Source organism: Oenanthe melanoleuca, chromosome 14 (genome assembly GCF_029582105.1).
Source record: "Oenanthe melanoleuca isolate GR-GAL-2019-014 chromosome 14, OMel1.0, whole genome shotgun sequence".
Taxonomy (NCBI): Eukaryota; Metazoa; Chordata; class Aves; order Passeriformes; family Muscicapidae; genus Oenanthe; species Oenanthe melanoleuca.
This window is the reverse complement of record NC_079348.1, coordinates 5,751,364-5,769,232: the sequence shown is the minus strand read 5'-3', so window position 1 is coordinate 5,769,232 and position 17,869 is coordinate 5,751,364. Positions and strand designations below refer to the sequence as shown.

Sequence of the window (17,869 nt, the reverse complement as noted above, 5' to 3'; positions counted from 1 at the left end):
AAAGCAGCTCTATTCCCAGTGCCCCAAATCTTTAATAAATGCATTTCAAAGCAGATAAGCCATGTCAAAGTAGTTTAAAAGCTTGTCAGTGTCAAGAACTCACCTGCCAGCCTTTGTCAGCAGTCCTGTAATATGGATAATGCTTGGTAATGTGGGCATAGATCCCACTTAGTGTTAATTGCCTGTCCTGTGCTGAAGATATAGCCTGCACAATTAGCTGAGCATAAGAATAGGGTGGCTTGGATTCATCCTAAGGAAGAAAAAAACCAAACAAAAATTTAGTCACTAACAAAGAATTCCTTCACTGCAGTGTAGCACAATCCAAACTTAAAAAGCACATTGGGCTGTAATTTTCACTGATGCCAAGAGAGCAGCAGGACAGCTAAGAGAGCATCAGCTCTCCCACTGCTGTTTTATGCTGCCATCATCCCATTTAGCACAAGCATTTGTGTGCAAACAGAGCTACAGGGCTGAGTCAGATGAAAGTATCTCCTTCCATCTCCCCACAAACACACATAAAAACCCCAACTTCAATCTGATTCCATTCTCCACTGAATTTCCCACACATGCTTACACCAGCACAAGGAAAGGGGTCAAGACATTCCAAGGCAATGGAATCAAGAAATAGAGTATAGGTACATTCACTGCTTTCTGTGTTCATGAATTAAAGCCTTCAGTTCTGCCCAGCTACAGCTCCACTCTGTTAGGTTCAGGCAGCATGTTATCAGCCCTCCTCCCAGCAACAAGGCCAACATGAAACCTGATCCCTTCCCTTCTCCAGCAGGATTTGTTTCATTCTAGGAACTTTAATTTGCTTGCTAGATCTTGTATTTCCAACTCTTCGCATTACTCCATCAAGAACAACCCTTCTTGTCTCAAGGGAGAATTAAGTTTACAAAAAAAAAGCCATCTAGTAGTGTGCTCCTCCACCCAATCCCAAATCAGGTGGTTTTGGATATGGAACTTTCAACTTTGATCTGAAGATCAGCCCACCAAAATTACATTTTATCATTCTAAGTTATTTTTTAATCTAAATTCCACTTGCTACTCTTCTTGTTTAACGCCTACTTGACAGGCCTTAATGTTTGTTTTAAAGTCTGACTACAAACTTCTCATGACAAAGATCTGGTTTCTTCCCCTGCTTCTGCTTTCTCCAACTGTGTTTTGCAAAATACCATTAATTAAAAGAAGAAAACGAGATGTTGAATTTTATGTGCCTTTTCTTTACGGGATCTTGATTTATCAAATAAGCAAAAAAATTTATTCTTGCTTAAACATTTAAGTGAGTGATTTGAATACACTTTGGACAGCTAAGCAAGCAGAGACTACCACTAAGCCAAGGACAGTTTGAAGGAATGACCTCAAACCTCTGGAGGACACTACACAGCACCCTTATGGCCAGGGTGCTCTTAAAGCCCTTTTAACTCTAACCAGGACTAGCAATAGAGCCCCATGTTTTAAAAACCTCCCAAGGAGCACTGCTGGGTAAGTAATGTTTGTGAGAACCTTTGGGCTGTCCCCTCCAGATGTATCTGCCTGCTGCTCTGACGCCGCCTTCGCCGCATACTCTGCTGCCAGCTGCAGATCCGAGGTAATGTTGTGAACAAAACGATATCCTGAGGATCCAGCACCACGTGGACTGGCTGGGCAAGAGTTGGGAACACTGGAGAGGCAAAAAAAAAAAAAAAACAAGAAAAGAAGAAATACAGTTGTTACTCATTTATTACTCAGGTATGCAGTTCTTAGTTTTGAAGGTACAGTAAAGCCCTCTGATCTCAGAGAAGCAGAAACAATGGCCTTACTTCTGCCCCTGTGGCTTATCCAAAGCCCAGACAGATAGAGAAAAAAACCCATCAGAGATAAAACTGGAATTTCTACAAATCCTGACACTCCCTGCCATACAGACTTCCTGCAATCACAACAGAGCAGAGTTTCAAAGTATTAAACATCTCCTTTGTGTTTAGAGAAGCACTTAGGACTTCAAACATACAGTGTACCAGGGATGAACACTTAAGTAAATTAATAGCTTTTTATTATGACTTGTTTAGGAACAACACACCAATCTCCTTGTAACACAGATCATATTTAATCAATCCTTCTAACAGACAGTTCTACAGCATCAGAGCTGAAGCACCCAGAGCAGGGATCTGCCATGAAGGACCCTAGCACCACACCTGAGCTTCACAAGGCCATACCCTGACACCACACAGCTGGAGACAGGCCTTTCCTTCACTCACCCCACACTCATGCAGCCAGCAAAGGGGAGCTGCACTCACTGCCTACACTCCAAGGTAACCCAACATCAGTTTTGGCTGGAAAAGGCACATTCAGAGTGGCAGGGCCACCACAAGATGGCATTACAGGAACGGTGACTGAGCACCACGGGCTGTGAAAGGTGATAAAACGCTACAAACACATAAAAGGGGGCTATAATTTGCAACACCATTCAGGCACACAGAAATGAGTGCTACAAGATGAGAACTAATTAGAAAGGCTTGTCTAGGTGTGGGATCACATGTCCTTGATTTGTAGGGTTGGAAGAATCAAATAATGGTTTGGATTGGAAGAGACCTTATAGATCACCTTGTTCCAACCCCCTGCCATGGGCAGGGACACCTTCCACTGGACCAGGTTTTTCTAAGCCCCATCCAACCTGGCCTGGAAGGATGGGAGGAGAGGGACGAGTCTGGGAAGCTCAAGTTCCGTTTTTCTGTCTCTCCCTTGTCCTGTGCTGTCCAGAATTGAGGGATTCAGTGCCAGAACAGCAGGATGCACAGCCAAATCCCAGGATTACAAATGTCTTTTAGGAGCAGAGAAACAGTAAACAAGAAAGCAAACCAATACACAGAAGATTTACATAGCAAAACAAGCAGTTCAAATTGTATGAAAAGATGCAAATTGAAGCTCACAGCTGGAACTAGAATTTAGTAAAACTGGCATAAACAATCCTCTTACTGGTGAAATGCCCAATAACTGACACAAACAAATGCTGACACTCATCAGAGCACTGCACCAAATGCTGTAATGAAAGAACACTGAACATGGTTCCTTCTGCAAAAGGTGACTGTCTGGATAGCTTCCCCCACACACACATGGGGATGGAGGGGAAGCAGTCAGACAACCCTTGTTTGCTCAGTGGGCAATACCTTGGGTGCAGAAGCAAGTTGTCAGCGTAAGGAATGACCATTTCCTACCACAGTCCTGCCTGTAAACTGAGAAGTGCTGCTACTCCTTGTGGTGTCTCTGCAAATGGCTGCAGTGCTGAGCTCAGCACAACCCAGACTGCCTTTTAAAAAATGTGAATTACAGAATGGGGGGCTGGGGGACAGAGAAAAGGCAGCAGAGATATCCAGCCACAACAAACCCTTGCAACAGGGAACCCAAGCTCACCCCTGCCCCACATACCAGCCTTGTACAGCACCTGGTAACCCTTTCAGTGCCCACCAATAGTCCTGGGCATTAATGGGTGATGCTGTTCAGGAGCACAGCACAAGGTAAAGCTTTCAGGTAGTGCAAGGTATAAAATGTTGATGAGCTCATGCTAATAGATCTCCCTTTGACAGAGATAAAGGCATTTCTTACCCAGCCTTTCAAAGAGTAGAGACCTCTTTGTGCAGAAAAATGAATGAAAATTTGCTACTTCAAGCTTTGGAAGTGGATAATACTGAACCACAGAAGATACTCTTGATGTCTTAGTATTCACATGAGGAGCTGGTATGAATTTACTTATTCTGCTGTCATTTTTCAATAGCTTTTTCACATACACACTTCTTATAATGTGCAGATAATTACAATTGAAAGCCATTTTCATACATGAAACAATGACAAACGAAAAACACAGTTCTTTTTGTGTTTGGCACCCAAGCAATTATTGTAACACATGGGCTAGAAATGGAATAGGATGAAACAGAGTTTTCTGATTTTGTTATTTGTCTGAAAAAATACACAAACAGCAAACCACAGAGACAGAAGCCAGAACTCAGGACAAAGTTATGGAAGAGAGAAAAGTACTCCAATAAATCCATGCTCTGCAGAGCCGTATTTCTTGCTTTTTCTTTTCCTTTTTAATAAATACATAAATAAAAAATAGATAAAATAATTTATTCCTTTATTCAAGATCAGCAGAGCAAGCAGCTCAGATTTTGCCTCTCCAGCTCTAGCTTCTGAATTTTAAGTATGATCTCTTGCTTAAAAAAACAAACAAACAAAGGGAGAAACCCATCCCTTGCAGGGCTGTGATTCTCTGGAGTGTTGACAAAGCCCCTCCAAACCAAAGTGTTAATACCTTGTAGAAAAGCCAGGCTCTCCCAGCAGATACTCACTGAAGAACACTATCATGATCATCCCCTAAAGAAGCAGCTGCCTCTTGGGACAATCACAGTGATAGCTAAAGATTTGGAAGAGATACTAATCTTTTATCAGAATGAAGCCCTTTAGTCCAGGTGGATCTGCTTCCTTTCAGCCTGGATCAATGATCAAATCAAGAGATGTGGGGACAGAACAAACACCAGCGTTTAGGCACTCCATGCACAGGCAGGGTAACACATGCTGCTGAGTGTTCAAGCTCTCAGTCAATCATCACAGCTCTTCAGAGGGGAGGCAGAAAGAGCTGACTACTGGAAAGAACAAGGAGACACAATCTGTTCCCCTTCCAACACGGGACAGAAAGAGCAAAGACACGGTTTTACTAAAAATATCACTCTGAGGGTTAAGTTAAGATTAAACATTAGTGCAGTCAAAAGAAAACAAGCAAACACAATGCAGTGACATCAGTTTCCTGGAGTTCCTGGAATTCTCCTCACCACCCAAAGCCAGGGGCTGGCTGGGGATGCTTGCATGCACTCACACCCCCTTTAAAAATATTATGAAACAAAGAGTTTTCCCTACAAACACCTGTTTGTGCTATAAAGCAAAAGTCAACTGTAAGGACAGTAATAATAATTTGTTGGATATTACCATGGCATCAATACTTGGCCATAACTCAATCCATGTTGATACTATAACCTTCCACTGAGAAAAGCACAGCTAGGTCTGCAATTTCACTCTGCTCTGACATCCTACCACACTGTGATCCATGCTCACTGTCCATGCTGGCAAACTTAGCTTACAAGCAATCCAAATTAATTTGGGTTAAGCTTGCTTGTTATGGAAGAGAGCATTTTGGAGAGGAAGCAAGTGTTTTACACCACTGAAAGACACACAGAGCATGGAAGCAACCCAGCTGCAGTTACCCACAGTCTTAATCCCATGGTTAATGCCCCAAGTACCAGAGATCTTTGATATCTACTGAGGATTCAGCATCTCAACTTGAAACAGTGACTGCAGGCAGACACTGTGCCACAGTTCTCTAATTACCATGCTGAGAACTCAGCTTTAGAATCAGACTACAACCACGTGCTGAATCACACCAGTCCTCTGCAGCATGTTTTCCATTTCAGACTTAACCCTTCACTGGCAGGAAGGCCAGAAAGATGAGGGCTGAAGGCAATGTCTGCAATACACTCGCCCATGTAAGTGGCAGGATGCCTTTTAAACATGAGGCTTGAACGTTCTTTGTAACACCACAAATCACTTTCAACTCCTGCCAAGTGGAACCAGCCTGTAAGTTCACAGCACTTGCTAGCAGCAATTAACTCTAAGCTGCTGGAGAGTGTGTACAACTGTGCTGCATTGCTATTGGAATGTCCACAATCAGTTTGTTTAACCAAAGAATCAGCCTGCAAAAATAGGATGTACCACTGTGTGCATGGTGTGCTCACCAGGACACTGTGTGTTGTTTGTCTACTCACATTGGGGGAAAAAAAAAAAAAAAAAAAAGAAAGGAAAAAGGATAGAGCAGATCCAGAGAAGGTACTGACAGGGGTAAGTAGGATGACTTGAGATATGGAACGGATTTCATACAAGAAAAATTTGTTTAAAACAGAAGCTGAGGTGCAAAGTGACAGAGCCAGAAAAACAAAGCCAAGAGGAAGTGTTTAGCTCCTGGCCTCTTGCACCAGAAGAGATGGTGAGCACAAAACGAAACTAAGCAGCATGTCCAAAACAAAAGAAAGTGCTTCTGCTTCTGTGGCTATGCTGTGGAGTGACATGCTGTAAGACAGGGCTGTTGATAAAGTCTGCGAATGGAAAAGGCCAGTACACAAGTTCTTGGGGAAAGGGAAAGACAGAGAATCCATCAGGGGTTTTAGAAGACATAGGCAGGAAGTCCCTGCACCAAGACAGTCTTCTGTCCAAGAAAATGGAGGCAAACTACACCTAGGTCAGCATTACTCTGTTTTCTATGTTCTTATATGATGCCCAAGATACCCATGTCTGAGGCAGAACACTGCTAGATGGATCTGTTATCTGGCCACATTGAATTCTCACATAAAGATTTCCACAGTCTCTCAATACTAGGCACATTTCAAGGACTACGGGGTAATAAAATAAAAAAAAATTAAGCAACAAGTGCTTACATTATTTATTTATGGCCATATTACAAGTCTGTGAACAATCTGGAAACCAAAACACTCCCAATTCCAGTGCCAACTTCCCCAGAAGGAGAGGCAGGAGTAAAATGTTGCCCTATTACTCAATTGAGGGATCAAGATATGGAGGCTAAATTTAAGCCAGATATAAGAAAAAAACACCTATCTTCTCTATGACAAAGAGGAAAGATTACCTGGGATTCCATAAAAAATTCTTCACCTCACTTGGAATCTGCACTGCTCAAGAAGAACAAAACCATTGCTGGTTTAGGATATGGTATGCACATGGTAGTGCCTTTGAAAAATTCCCACATGCACATCTGTGAAGCAGGTACAGAGACACAGCAGGGATAAGAGTTACAGCCTTGGCAATGCTGCCAATACACAGATTCCAGTCTGGGCATTTTTTAAGCCCCTGATGGATACAGAGAAAAAAAATCACCATTTCTTAAAATCCTCCCCCAGTCTCTTCCTCAAATGCAAGCTGGAGCTGTGTTGCCCTGGGCACAAGGAATATGGCTAGAGAAATAGCACAAACCTCTGACTACCCCAATGCTCCACTTCATGAGCCTGCAAAAAGGGGCATGAAGATACAGGGACGCTTTTTATGTGCAATAAGCAAGAATCAGGTCAAAGTACAGCCCTTGGACTTGCGAAACAAGCCTTTCCACGATACACCAATCAGCAAGAATGGCTGAGAATCCTCCACTGCTCTCACCTTCCCCAGCCTAGCCCCAAAATCCTAACTCAAAGAAAGGCAAGTCCTTGCACGTTGCGTGTTTCAGACAGGTTTCAGAAGCAATCACAGGTGGTGAGACTGCCAAACCAAGCTGGATTTTGATGTGAAAGGAGAAATCTGAGAGCTACCCTGCCTGCTTAATGCTGAAGAAAACCAGAGCTGTCGAACAAGCCACAAGTGAGAGAAAGTGAGCTCTCCACGAAAGGTGAAATTGTTATTACTCGTCAGTGCTCCAGTGTTCCCCCGGAAAGGAAGTGACTTCACTGTGACTGTGGATTCAGTGAACATTTTATACTCATTGGGGAAGAGGAAGTGCTCCTGTAGCTGGTGACATCTGCAACCCTTCCTCCAGCACATGGCTTGGCACATCTCCTCTAGCACACAGTCCATTATCTGCAATAAACATGCGTAGGAGCTCCCCAGCCCAGCACAGACTGCTGCTTCTCTTATTGATGTATATGCATCACCCTCCTTGGCTTGTGGTTTGGAGACTTGGGTGATTAAAAATAATCACCTCTCTGTCCAACTGTGGGAGTTGCCTGAGCTGTGCATTCTGCCTGAGTGCAGGAAGTAATGTATAACTGAGATGATGCAAAAGAGCCTGCAAAAATCCTGCCTTGGAGCTCTTCAGTGGCGTTTCAGTTCAATGGCTCACAGTGCTCTGGGAAGAGGCAAAGCCTGAATGAAACAGAGCAGGGAATATTTATGCATCCTGCTCCAGTGAGTGAATGCATCCACTGAAGCAAGGCTTCATTCAGCCTCCCCCTACACACCTTCAGAGTAAATGTGCAAGTGCAGAGTAAATCCCAAGGAGTGTGAAACAGCAGTGCATGGTTATCCTAGAGCCTATAAAAAGTCCCTTCCCCCTTTTTCCCAGCCAAGTCTGGATGAAAGCAGAGCCAGCATTTGTAGGTCTGCTGGAACATGGCTCACACACACTCTTGTCATGCTGTATGGAATAACAGCTCAGTACATAATTTATCCACTACACATGCTTGTGAAGTAGTAATTACACTATGCATGCATAAAAATCAGACAATGAATTTAAATGACCTGTTAAAGGCCACAAAACAAGTTGGTGGCTAAGTCAAGATAATTGCAGCTACCTCTGAGTAATCCACTATCAGAGCATGCAATGTGTTACTGAACTGTCATTTCTCTTAGTGAAGAAAGGACCATATGAAACCAAGCAATTCAGCTCACACCTTCTGGTTTACTAATCAAGCTTATAGAACAAAAGAAGTTGATCTTTCATTATTCATACCATTAACTACACCGTAAACTAGTTATCAACCCTTCTAGTAACAGCCAAACATGGGCAGGCACATTAAGTACTAACAGCTAAAATAAAAATTTGGGTTCACCCACAAATATGTACCAGTTTAGCTGTTAACACTGAACCTCACCAGGCAGTTTTCAAGCAGTGGCTCTCACAGGGCCCTAAGGACTCTTACTCCTACATGTCAAAGAAATTTTTTTACTGATAAAGGCAGTGCTTGTGAGCTAAAAATCCATGCCCTTTCTGTGAAAAAAACCCAAACAAGTACAAGACAAAATGTTCAAGCCCAAACTTATTCTAGTGCAGAGATAAGCCAGAAGCAGCAGCTGTAAAATATGAATAATAATACCGACCTCCATAGTAGGACATTTAGTATTTCTGTATTGTAGTGTATCTGTATATATATATATATATATATATATATATATATAACCAAGAACATAATTGCTGTTTAGAATAGGGAAGCAAGTTCAAAGGAAAGAATTTAATTTTCATAAATATTAAAACCACCCCAGCTCTGAGGGGCAAGGCTGCAGAGAGATGCCTTTTGGTAAACTGAATTAAGTTACTGCTATAGGGCCATTAACAATGACTGGACTATAGTAAAAAGGAAACTAAACACTGTAAATCTAAACTCCAACTCAGCAAGACTTTGAGACCAATCCTGCATCACACCTTGTCTATGTAGATCTGATAACAATCCAAGCACAAGCTACTCTGCAGACTGGGTGGCCACACAGAGTCACATACATGTAGATATTGTGCATTTATCACAAAATCAGGCAAAGTCAAGTGTTTGCAGCATAGGTGAGAAACTTTGTGGAACCACTGTCACCCAAAAAGGATCCTCCAAATCCAAAGGTGCAGAAGCTTAAAGCCATGTACTGACAGACAGTTCCTTAACTCCTGAAAATGTGACTCAGTTTTATCTCCTGAAAACTAGAGCTGAATTCAACCAAACCCCACACGATTTTCACAGAACTTTTCTATGCCTTGAACCTACTGAGGAGTGATTTGGTGCTACTCTGCCCTTTCATATGCTGTGTAAAATGGCAGGCTGCTTCTACTGAGTTCTTACAACCACAGTGGCCTTTTCCTTTCTGGAACATGCAAGTCTGATTTTTTTTGAAAAGGAGTTTTGAACTCAAAGCAGGAAGAAATAATCCATGTCTGTTTGCAACCTTCACAGCAGGCTGCCAACCAACATTTTCCCTTACAGCTGTACAACAGCATTCAAAATACATCCACACACAGCCCCTCCTGGAGACAAAACACCTTAGCTGAGAAAACAGTGAGCACATTTCTCCCCAGGAACAAGCAGGAATCTTGCTTTGCAAAGCTGCTGAGGGTGGCAGGTTTGGTTTTGTTTAACTAAAGCTCAGTCCCTCTCTAGGCACTGCACTTTGCAGAGGGAAAATAAATAGGCTGGAAAAAGCCCAGAAGCTTGCAGGGGAGAACCTGCAGGGAAGCAAGCTGCAGTGTAAACAGGGAGGCAGAGGAGGTTGGGGGTCAGGAGGGCAGGGCTGGATCTGGTGGGGGGAGTGCAGGTACAGCCCCTGCCCTACACCAGGGTGGAGGCAGGAAAAGGGGGCCAGGAGCCACTTTCCAAAAAGGAAATTTCACCCTGCCCAGGATTTCCAAACTGCAATAATTTTCCATGGGCCAATCAGGGAGGAGCAAGGCAAACGCACCAAATTAGGAAAGTAAATACTAGAAGGGGGAGAGGAAGGAGGAGGAGGAGAACCCAGCAACCACCTCCCAAAGGCAGCGGTGGGAGAGGGGTCTGAGTTTCATGCTGAGCCCCACCAGCCCTCCCAGCTCTGCCTCTGGGAAGGAGGAGAGAGCAGAGAGCTGGCCTGGAAGTCAGATGGCCAGAATGCATAGCTGCATGTTCCCAAAGGAGCATTCCCTTCTCCGGCAGAAACACCCACAGCACTTCCCAAAGCCCGGCCCACAGGGGAGAGCTGCAAGACCCTGCTGGGGAGAGGGGAAGGCTGAAGGGGCTGAGCAGGGATGTTTACAAACGTGTCAGCCCCTCCTCTGTAAGAGGAACTCGGAAATGAAAGGGCTTCGGCAAGCAAAACCTCAGATGTCTTTTGAGGTTTTCTGAAGACTTGGCTGGGTTAGCTTCTGCTCAAGACAAACGGATGCAATCATTAATCATCCTTAGTAAACACTGCGTTAGGGGCCGAGCACAATTCAACACTACTATTTCCACTTTCTCCTTATGCAAAAGAAACATTCTCAGGGAATCAAATATCAGTTGCAGGCATATGCCAGAGTCAAAAGATACAGCCTCTGTTAGTAACACAAACCACACTGTGCTGCTTTGCACAAGATGACTGAATGGAAACTAACTACCATATGTTGGCAAAGGAACCATCCCCCTCCCCTCCCAGCAACAAGCTTCATCTAAAAGGAGAAGGTTAAATATAAACTAAAAGCAGTGCCTGAACAGAGGAGTAAAACCACAGCTACCTCCAGCCCCCTCTTTCTAGAATATCTGCACTGCACATCTGTGCAGCTCTGCGAGACGGTCGGAAAAACCCAAACAAGCCTCCAGATCACACAAACCCAAACTGGCTTCATTGTGACACTGAAGTCTCAGTCTCAGCCATGCAGATTTGAATGCTACTCACTGAATTAGCGCTGTCAGAAGAGATTTGCATATTATACTTTTTTACAAATGTACAGACAAGAAAACAACCCAAAGGCTACTACTATTACAAGGCACACTCTTGCTATTTTGATACCCGCACATTTTAAAATTCTAATACATCATCCTGTACCACTAGTTTCCTTTACTTTATAAAACGTATTATACTTGAAGTAACAGATTTAACTTTAAAAGATTTTGCTGAAACTTTGTAACCTCATCTCTTTGCTGAAAAAGAAAATATTCCAGTAACCGTTCAGCTTATTTCTACTGCATCTTACTTTTTACTGCATCTACGACTTTCATCTTCTACATCCATGGATCAGATAATTTACAAAACAGGATACTCGTCCAGATGTACATTTAGATTGCTACAGCCCCTCAGTACATGGTCAGCATCCTACCCCTATTTCCTTCCATTCCCAGGAAACCACATGCCAATGGCCACCCTTGTCCCGAACTTCAGATAACAGCAGCACCACCCAGCAACAACAGAATATTACTGAGATAAAAATAAAACAGGCAGTCTTAAGATAGAAAGTATATGCCTGCTTTCTTTTCTCCATGCATATAGGTGGCTCTCAAAAAATATTTCTAATTCCACTGCCAAAGATAGACTCTATATGTAACTCTATAGTGTGAAACCAACACTCACGTTTACCCTTGAGCCCTCTGAGCTCTTAAACAAAACCCTTGTGCTCTACTGCCAGCCACCAGAACGGTTTTTAGCAGTCTTGCATAGCTTTGAACATCACAGATTTAACCAGTTATTTTTAATGGGGCATTTCTTGCACCAAATAAAACAGGGCTGACAGACTGATGTCAGAGAACACACTTTGGATAATGAGCATCTTACCTGATAGTGCCTGTGGGGGATGGGAGGGGACTGACCACGCTCCGGAGATCCGGCTCCGGGATGTGGATCTTCAGAGGTGATATTTGAGGGTAAAGTGGCCGAAGGGGATGTGCTGAGGCTTCCTCTTTCACTTCCTCTTTATGGTATAAAGATGTGAACTGGATCTTTATAACCGTGCTAGGGAATCGGAAAGTACATCTGGAAGGAAAGAAAGGGAAAAGTCAGTTTCACACACGATACTGAACGTATTTAAAAGGTTTTGTATGCAGCTGATGCATCATTAATTAATTCAAAGTCCACCATTCTCTACTGATCTTTCTGCCCAGTGTCTTGGGCAGAACTACTGATTGTGCATATAGCTCTAAATACTTCACAGTGGATCATGGGTCATCTAGAGCTGAGGTGCAAGCTGAAGGTTTGGGTAAGTTCAGTGATTTCCTCAAGGCCATGTATTCAATCAGTGACAAAGCAAGATGCAGTCCTGTAACAACAAACTCTTGGGTTCCTGCAATGTATCAAGGACTAGGACCTATTTTTAATTAGCTAATTGCACACATCTCAGGAAAACCCAAGTCACTTGAAAATATCAAACCACAACGAATAGGGAACAAAACAGCCATAAAGTCCAGGCAGAGCAACTAACAGCCTCCAGGTAAGACCAGAGAGCACTATTTATAGATTTGTCTCCATATATTGTATAATTGATATCCATTTATATTCGTGCACATGATGTTAAAGGATCATCTAGCAGTTTTCAGATTAAAATACATTCATATAGAAGTGCCTCCCTTTAGGGTTACAGCTAGCAGGTTTAGAACAGGGCCCCTGCAAGCCTGTAGGGCCTCATTCCTTCTCTAAGCAACACTTCTTTCCAATTGTTATTTAGGGAAAAAATTAATCCCACATCTACAAGTGCAGCCTTCAGGAGATGCTTGGAAATTCAAAAGGAAATAAGCACTGACATTTTCCATATTTGAACAAAAAGCTTTCTAATTTCCAGTGTCTACAATAAGCATAGGGCTGTAAGAAGGAGTGTTCTGCAATTCTTCTTATTGCACTTTAATTAGACAATCATCTGCAATCAATACAAGCTTTCCAGGGATCATTTCACTGATACTAAGGTTAAAGCAGCAGGAAATAAAAACCAGGTTTCACTGCGGGAAAGGCCAGCAGAGCACAGTAATTGTGCTGGATTCCAGCATCTTGCCTATAGAAGGAAAGGAAGAGATTTGGGTGGTGTTGTTCTAGCACTGTAAGTGCTGGTGTGGGCTGAACAGAATTCTTTCAGCCAGTGCATTATTGAATCCTACCAGGTAACAGCACAAGGTGACAAGAAAGTCAATATGTTTTTGTGACCACCTTATCTTAATGCTGCTATTGACAGAACTGCAGCTCTAAAACACACTCGCTCGCTCTTGGTTCTTTGGCACTAGCTCTGTGTTGTGCTGTATGTATGTGCTCAAAAGTATCATTCAGGTATGGGAAGCTCATTCCCATCTCCCACCTCATCTCTCAAATGAGCTGGCTTAGCATCCAGTGGCTCACAATGGCTCTAGTACAGCAGGAGTTTGCATTGCATTTAATTCACTTCAGAGGTCCTGCCACCTGCACTCATTAATGCATTAAATAAGAACATCATTGCTGGCAATGCAGCCTAATTGTCTTTATCTAACCCTTCTAAAAAGGCCTCCCTGCAGACTCAACATGAAGGCACAGTTCAGAACAGCAGTGCCTGTGCCTTGCAGTGTCTGCCAGCAGCAGGCACAACCTCTGAAATCTGAAACAAGGATGTTGAGCCACTGCCCTGGATTTTAAGCTTTGTACTGCTACCTGGATTTGCTTAAAAAGAAAAAGCTCAAAGTACATGTATTTGCAATGAGCATCACATGCACTAAGGCTCAAAACCAGTATGAGCAAAGCTTCATCATTTCTCAAGCCCTTATCAGGGTAAAGCTGAGCTGCCTGTCACAGAGAGATGGAATTCTTTGCTCTAACACCAACTGCTCAGCATTTTCCAACACCTGAGTCAAGGACACATCAGTCCCTGCTCAGCAGTGTTCAGTGCAATCCCAGCCTGCTGCTGATCAACAGGCCTGACTGCACAGAGCCCTAAGGCAGTTTTGCAGCACTGCTGAGGCCAGGAGATCCCCCACTGCAGCCTCACAGCAGTAAAGAGCTCTATCCCACTGCCACTTATGTCTTCAGAAGGACCCAGTAATGCCAGATGCATATCTCCTAAATTGCTCTGAGGTGATGGTAAAGAAACTCCTTAACTCTATCCCACTTGACTGATGCTACAACAATATTAGATAAAAAGTGATACCTGCACCAAACCATTGTGAGAGGCTGTCTCATCAGACTCTGAGCGTGGGCAATGTCAAAAAGCCTGTTACTTTTCCAAAATCATGAGTCAACCTGAAATGTGGTGTTGAAAAGGCCCATCCAGCGCTGCTTTTCCCTGAGAGCCTCCCCAGGGCCACCCGACCCTGCCATGTGATTTACCCTCAATCTCAGCTGCAACCAGGGCAGAGAAACACAGCCTGGGCTGGGCTGACTACACAAGCAAACAATTTGTTGGCTGCTGTGATTTTGTTTTTAGACAGACAGGCTTCCCAGTTCACTGAAGCAGAACCCAGGATGTACAACCAGCTTTCCTGGATTATGGTAACTAACACGAACATGGCCATTTTGTAAGGAACCAGTCCCAAGTAAACCAGGCAGTGGATACATGCAAGGCTGCTGACAGCTTTAGAAAGTCCTGCAGCCTGCTCTGTGCTGGTTTCAGTACTCACACAGCCTGCAAAGCCAAGCTGGGCTAACATAGCAGAATTTATGCTTTTCCTGATGTAAAAACCTGCGACCCAAGAAATGGAAATGCAATGCAAAGCAGATTGTAAATTCCTGCGGAACTCCTCCCTTCCCTCGGGGGTGAGAAGGTGCCCGGGATTAAGGTTATTGTTCCAGCCTATCACAACCACCACAGCAATGCAAACAGGGGCACCAGCACAGCCCAAGGCTCTGCTTCAAATCGACACAGCCTAATGCTGGGGAACCGTGTCAGTGAGAAATCAGAAAAACATGATTTTGGAAGCATCTTGTCACAGGAAGATCACTTTTCATTACAATGAACCTGAATGCAGTTTTAATAAGCTTTTCTATTGTTCCCTTAATTACTCTCCAACCAAGAGGATAAACTTAAATTATATCAGGTAGTCCTATTTAGGAGTGAGGCACATTAGTGCAGGACTTAAACCTTTGAGAATTATACTTCTAGAGAAAATAAGCAGGACAAGACTGACAACCCAATCAGAACTGAGCATGCATTCCTTAAGATTACTGTATATATTTCAGGTTATTTAAACTGAGTTACACTATTTGATCTATGTTGCACAATTCCTATCAAAGATGCAATAACAATTTTTACTCCTGCTTAACATTTTCATTATGAGAAAAAGATCAATCTGAAAGCACAGATTAGACTCAACATAAAAAGTATAATGAAGTTAACTGGGATTTCCAAGGGTGCCCAAGAGGCAATTCTTTCAAGCACCTCTAAAATTTCCAGCTGATTAGATGGATGAATTAATGGCCTGCAAAATCTTTGGTCTTGTTACTGGCAGGAAGAGCCCGCCTCAGTTACAGATCTGCTGAGTTTACTTAATAACCTGCTACAGACAGGTACATGCTGCAATCAATCCCTGGTCGTAGAAATCATATGGGCTGAAATCACATTTACAGTATGGCACATACATCAGTTCCTTGTGGGAAACGGCTCCAATTTCTCTAGGATGCCTTGCAAGGTAGTGAGAACAGAAAGGGTTTTTTAATTTTTTTTTTTAGTTTGTGTCAAAACTCAAAACATCTTCCCCAACTCCAAAAACTGCACAGAAACAATTCCTGCCTTCTTAGACTACAGGCAGGAGAGTCACAGAAAATGGATTGCTGGCTCCGTGCTGCCTGCTGGAGTGCACAGAATCCATAGCAAGTGGCTGAATGCTATATATACACTGCAGACCAAGGGGAAGAGAAGGAGTGCACATTCCACACATGGTTACAGTCACAGAAAAGATGTTGCTAGAATTTTGTTTGCTTGTTTTACACAAGACAGATTTTTCCAAAAGTTTCCTGGGCGAGCTCCTCCCACTGACAGCACAGCTCCCATGCTATTAGGCATCCTTTATGTGGTGAACCAGTGACAGTGACCACAAGCATTTCATCTACATAAAGTCTGAAAATAAAGTGCTAGGAAACACTAGACTTTACATAAACAGTCACCCTGCAGCAGACTTCAGGAAAGATGGTTCGGGGAAAAAGCCCAACAAAATGACTGCATACCCTGCATGGCTCTATAAAAAGCAGGCATTTTCCTCCTCCTCAAAGCACCTTTTACTCACAGATGCAAAGGGAACGGAGATGCATTTGCCATAACATAGTACCAAGTTCAATAGAAGCTATTACAGTCACTGACTTCTTTGTTAAAGCATTCTGAGTGGTGTTAGCACCAAATGACTTCTGCTAAGACCTGCTGCATGACAGCAAGGAAAGGCTATTTAAAGATTTTTTAAAGGAGGCAGGAAACTGTGCTGGATTTATGCTTTTACATTTACATTGAGGAAAAGCACAGTGACAAAAGAATACAAATCATGAGAAAGCCAAGGTGAAACATATATATAAAATATACATATAATATGCATATATAAAACTTGGAATAATATTTATATATATTATGTTGTATATATAAACATAATGTAGTATGTTATGCTATATACAAACATCATTCCAGTTCATCATGCAAAAAGAATAACCAGAAAAGTAAGCTGGAACTACTACACGTGTTGTAATCAGCAACTTGGTACCATCTTTGTCTACTTTATCTCACTATAATTTATAAAATCCTGTTATTCCTGAATGTTGGGGGTACAACTGCATCTGTGGTACAGTGCTACAGAGATGCAGGTTGAGCGAGAAACATTGTAGGAGGTGCTCTGTTACACATATCACTTTTTACAACTTGAATCAGAGGGTACCACAGCCCCCAGGTCTCATTCAAAACCTGCTTAAGCATGACAGTCTCCCTTTGGGGTCAACTGCCCCTTTCTTTTTAAACATGCAGATACTGTAACCACCCTGCTGACACTCAGTATCCCAAGCTTTCCCTCCATCACTCTGTGTTAGCACTGGTGTGACCAGGGCAGGGATTGTCCCACCTCAAATGCTGTGTCCACTCTGGGCACCTCAGTTCAGGAAGGACACTGAGAGGCTGGAGTGTGTCCAGAGAAGAGAGCAGAGCTGGGGAAGGATCTGAAGCACAAGTCCATGGGGAACAGGTGAGGCAGCTGGGAAAGGGGCTCAGCCTGGAGAAAAGGAGGCTCAGGGGGACCTGGCTCTGCACAACTCCCTGACAGGAGGGAACAGCCAGGGGACGTCAGGCTCTGCTCCAAAGTAACAACAGGACAAGAAGAAAAGGCCTCAAGTTGTGCCAAGGGAGGTTTAAATTGAGGATTGGGAACCATTTCTTCACCTAAAGGGCTGTCAAGCAGTGGAACAGGCTGCCCAAGGCAGTGGTAGAATCACTGTCTGAGAAGGGATTTAAAAGACCTGTGGATGTGACACTTGGGGACATGGTTCAGTGGTGCCATTGGCAGTGCTGGGAGAATGGTTGGACTCAATGATCTTAAAGGTCCTTTCCAACCTAAACAATTCTGTGATTCTGTCATGTGAGGGGACAGTAGTCCAACTCTTGAGGATGAGGCAGTTATCTCTACAATCAGTAAATACCTTGGATTCAGCAAAAGTGGCCGGCCAGGGCTCTAATCACAGCAGCACATCATGATGATACAGAGCTCTATGCCACTACTGGCTAAAGTTTGAC

The 17,869-nt window shown here is 43.3% G+C and overlaps 1 protein-coding gene across 1 annotated transcript in view; it reads right to left on the bottom strand.

Annotated features, from left to right (window-relative positions):
- FOXK1 (forkhead box K1) overlaps positions 1-17,869 on the bottom strand; it is a 48,012-nt gene that overhangs the window by 9,670 nt on the left and 20,473 nt on the right. Inside the window, exons 2-4 of the mRNA XM_056503805.1 lie at positions 11,998-12,195; positions 1,507-1,663; positions 104-250 (exon numbers count right to left, since the gene is read on the bottom strand). Coding sequence (XP_056359780.1) covers positions 104-250; positions 1,507-1,663; positions 11,998-12,195 — 502 coding nt within the window. The remainder of the gene's footprint in view (positions 1-103; positions 251-1,506; positions 1,664-11,997; positions 12,196-17,869) is intronic.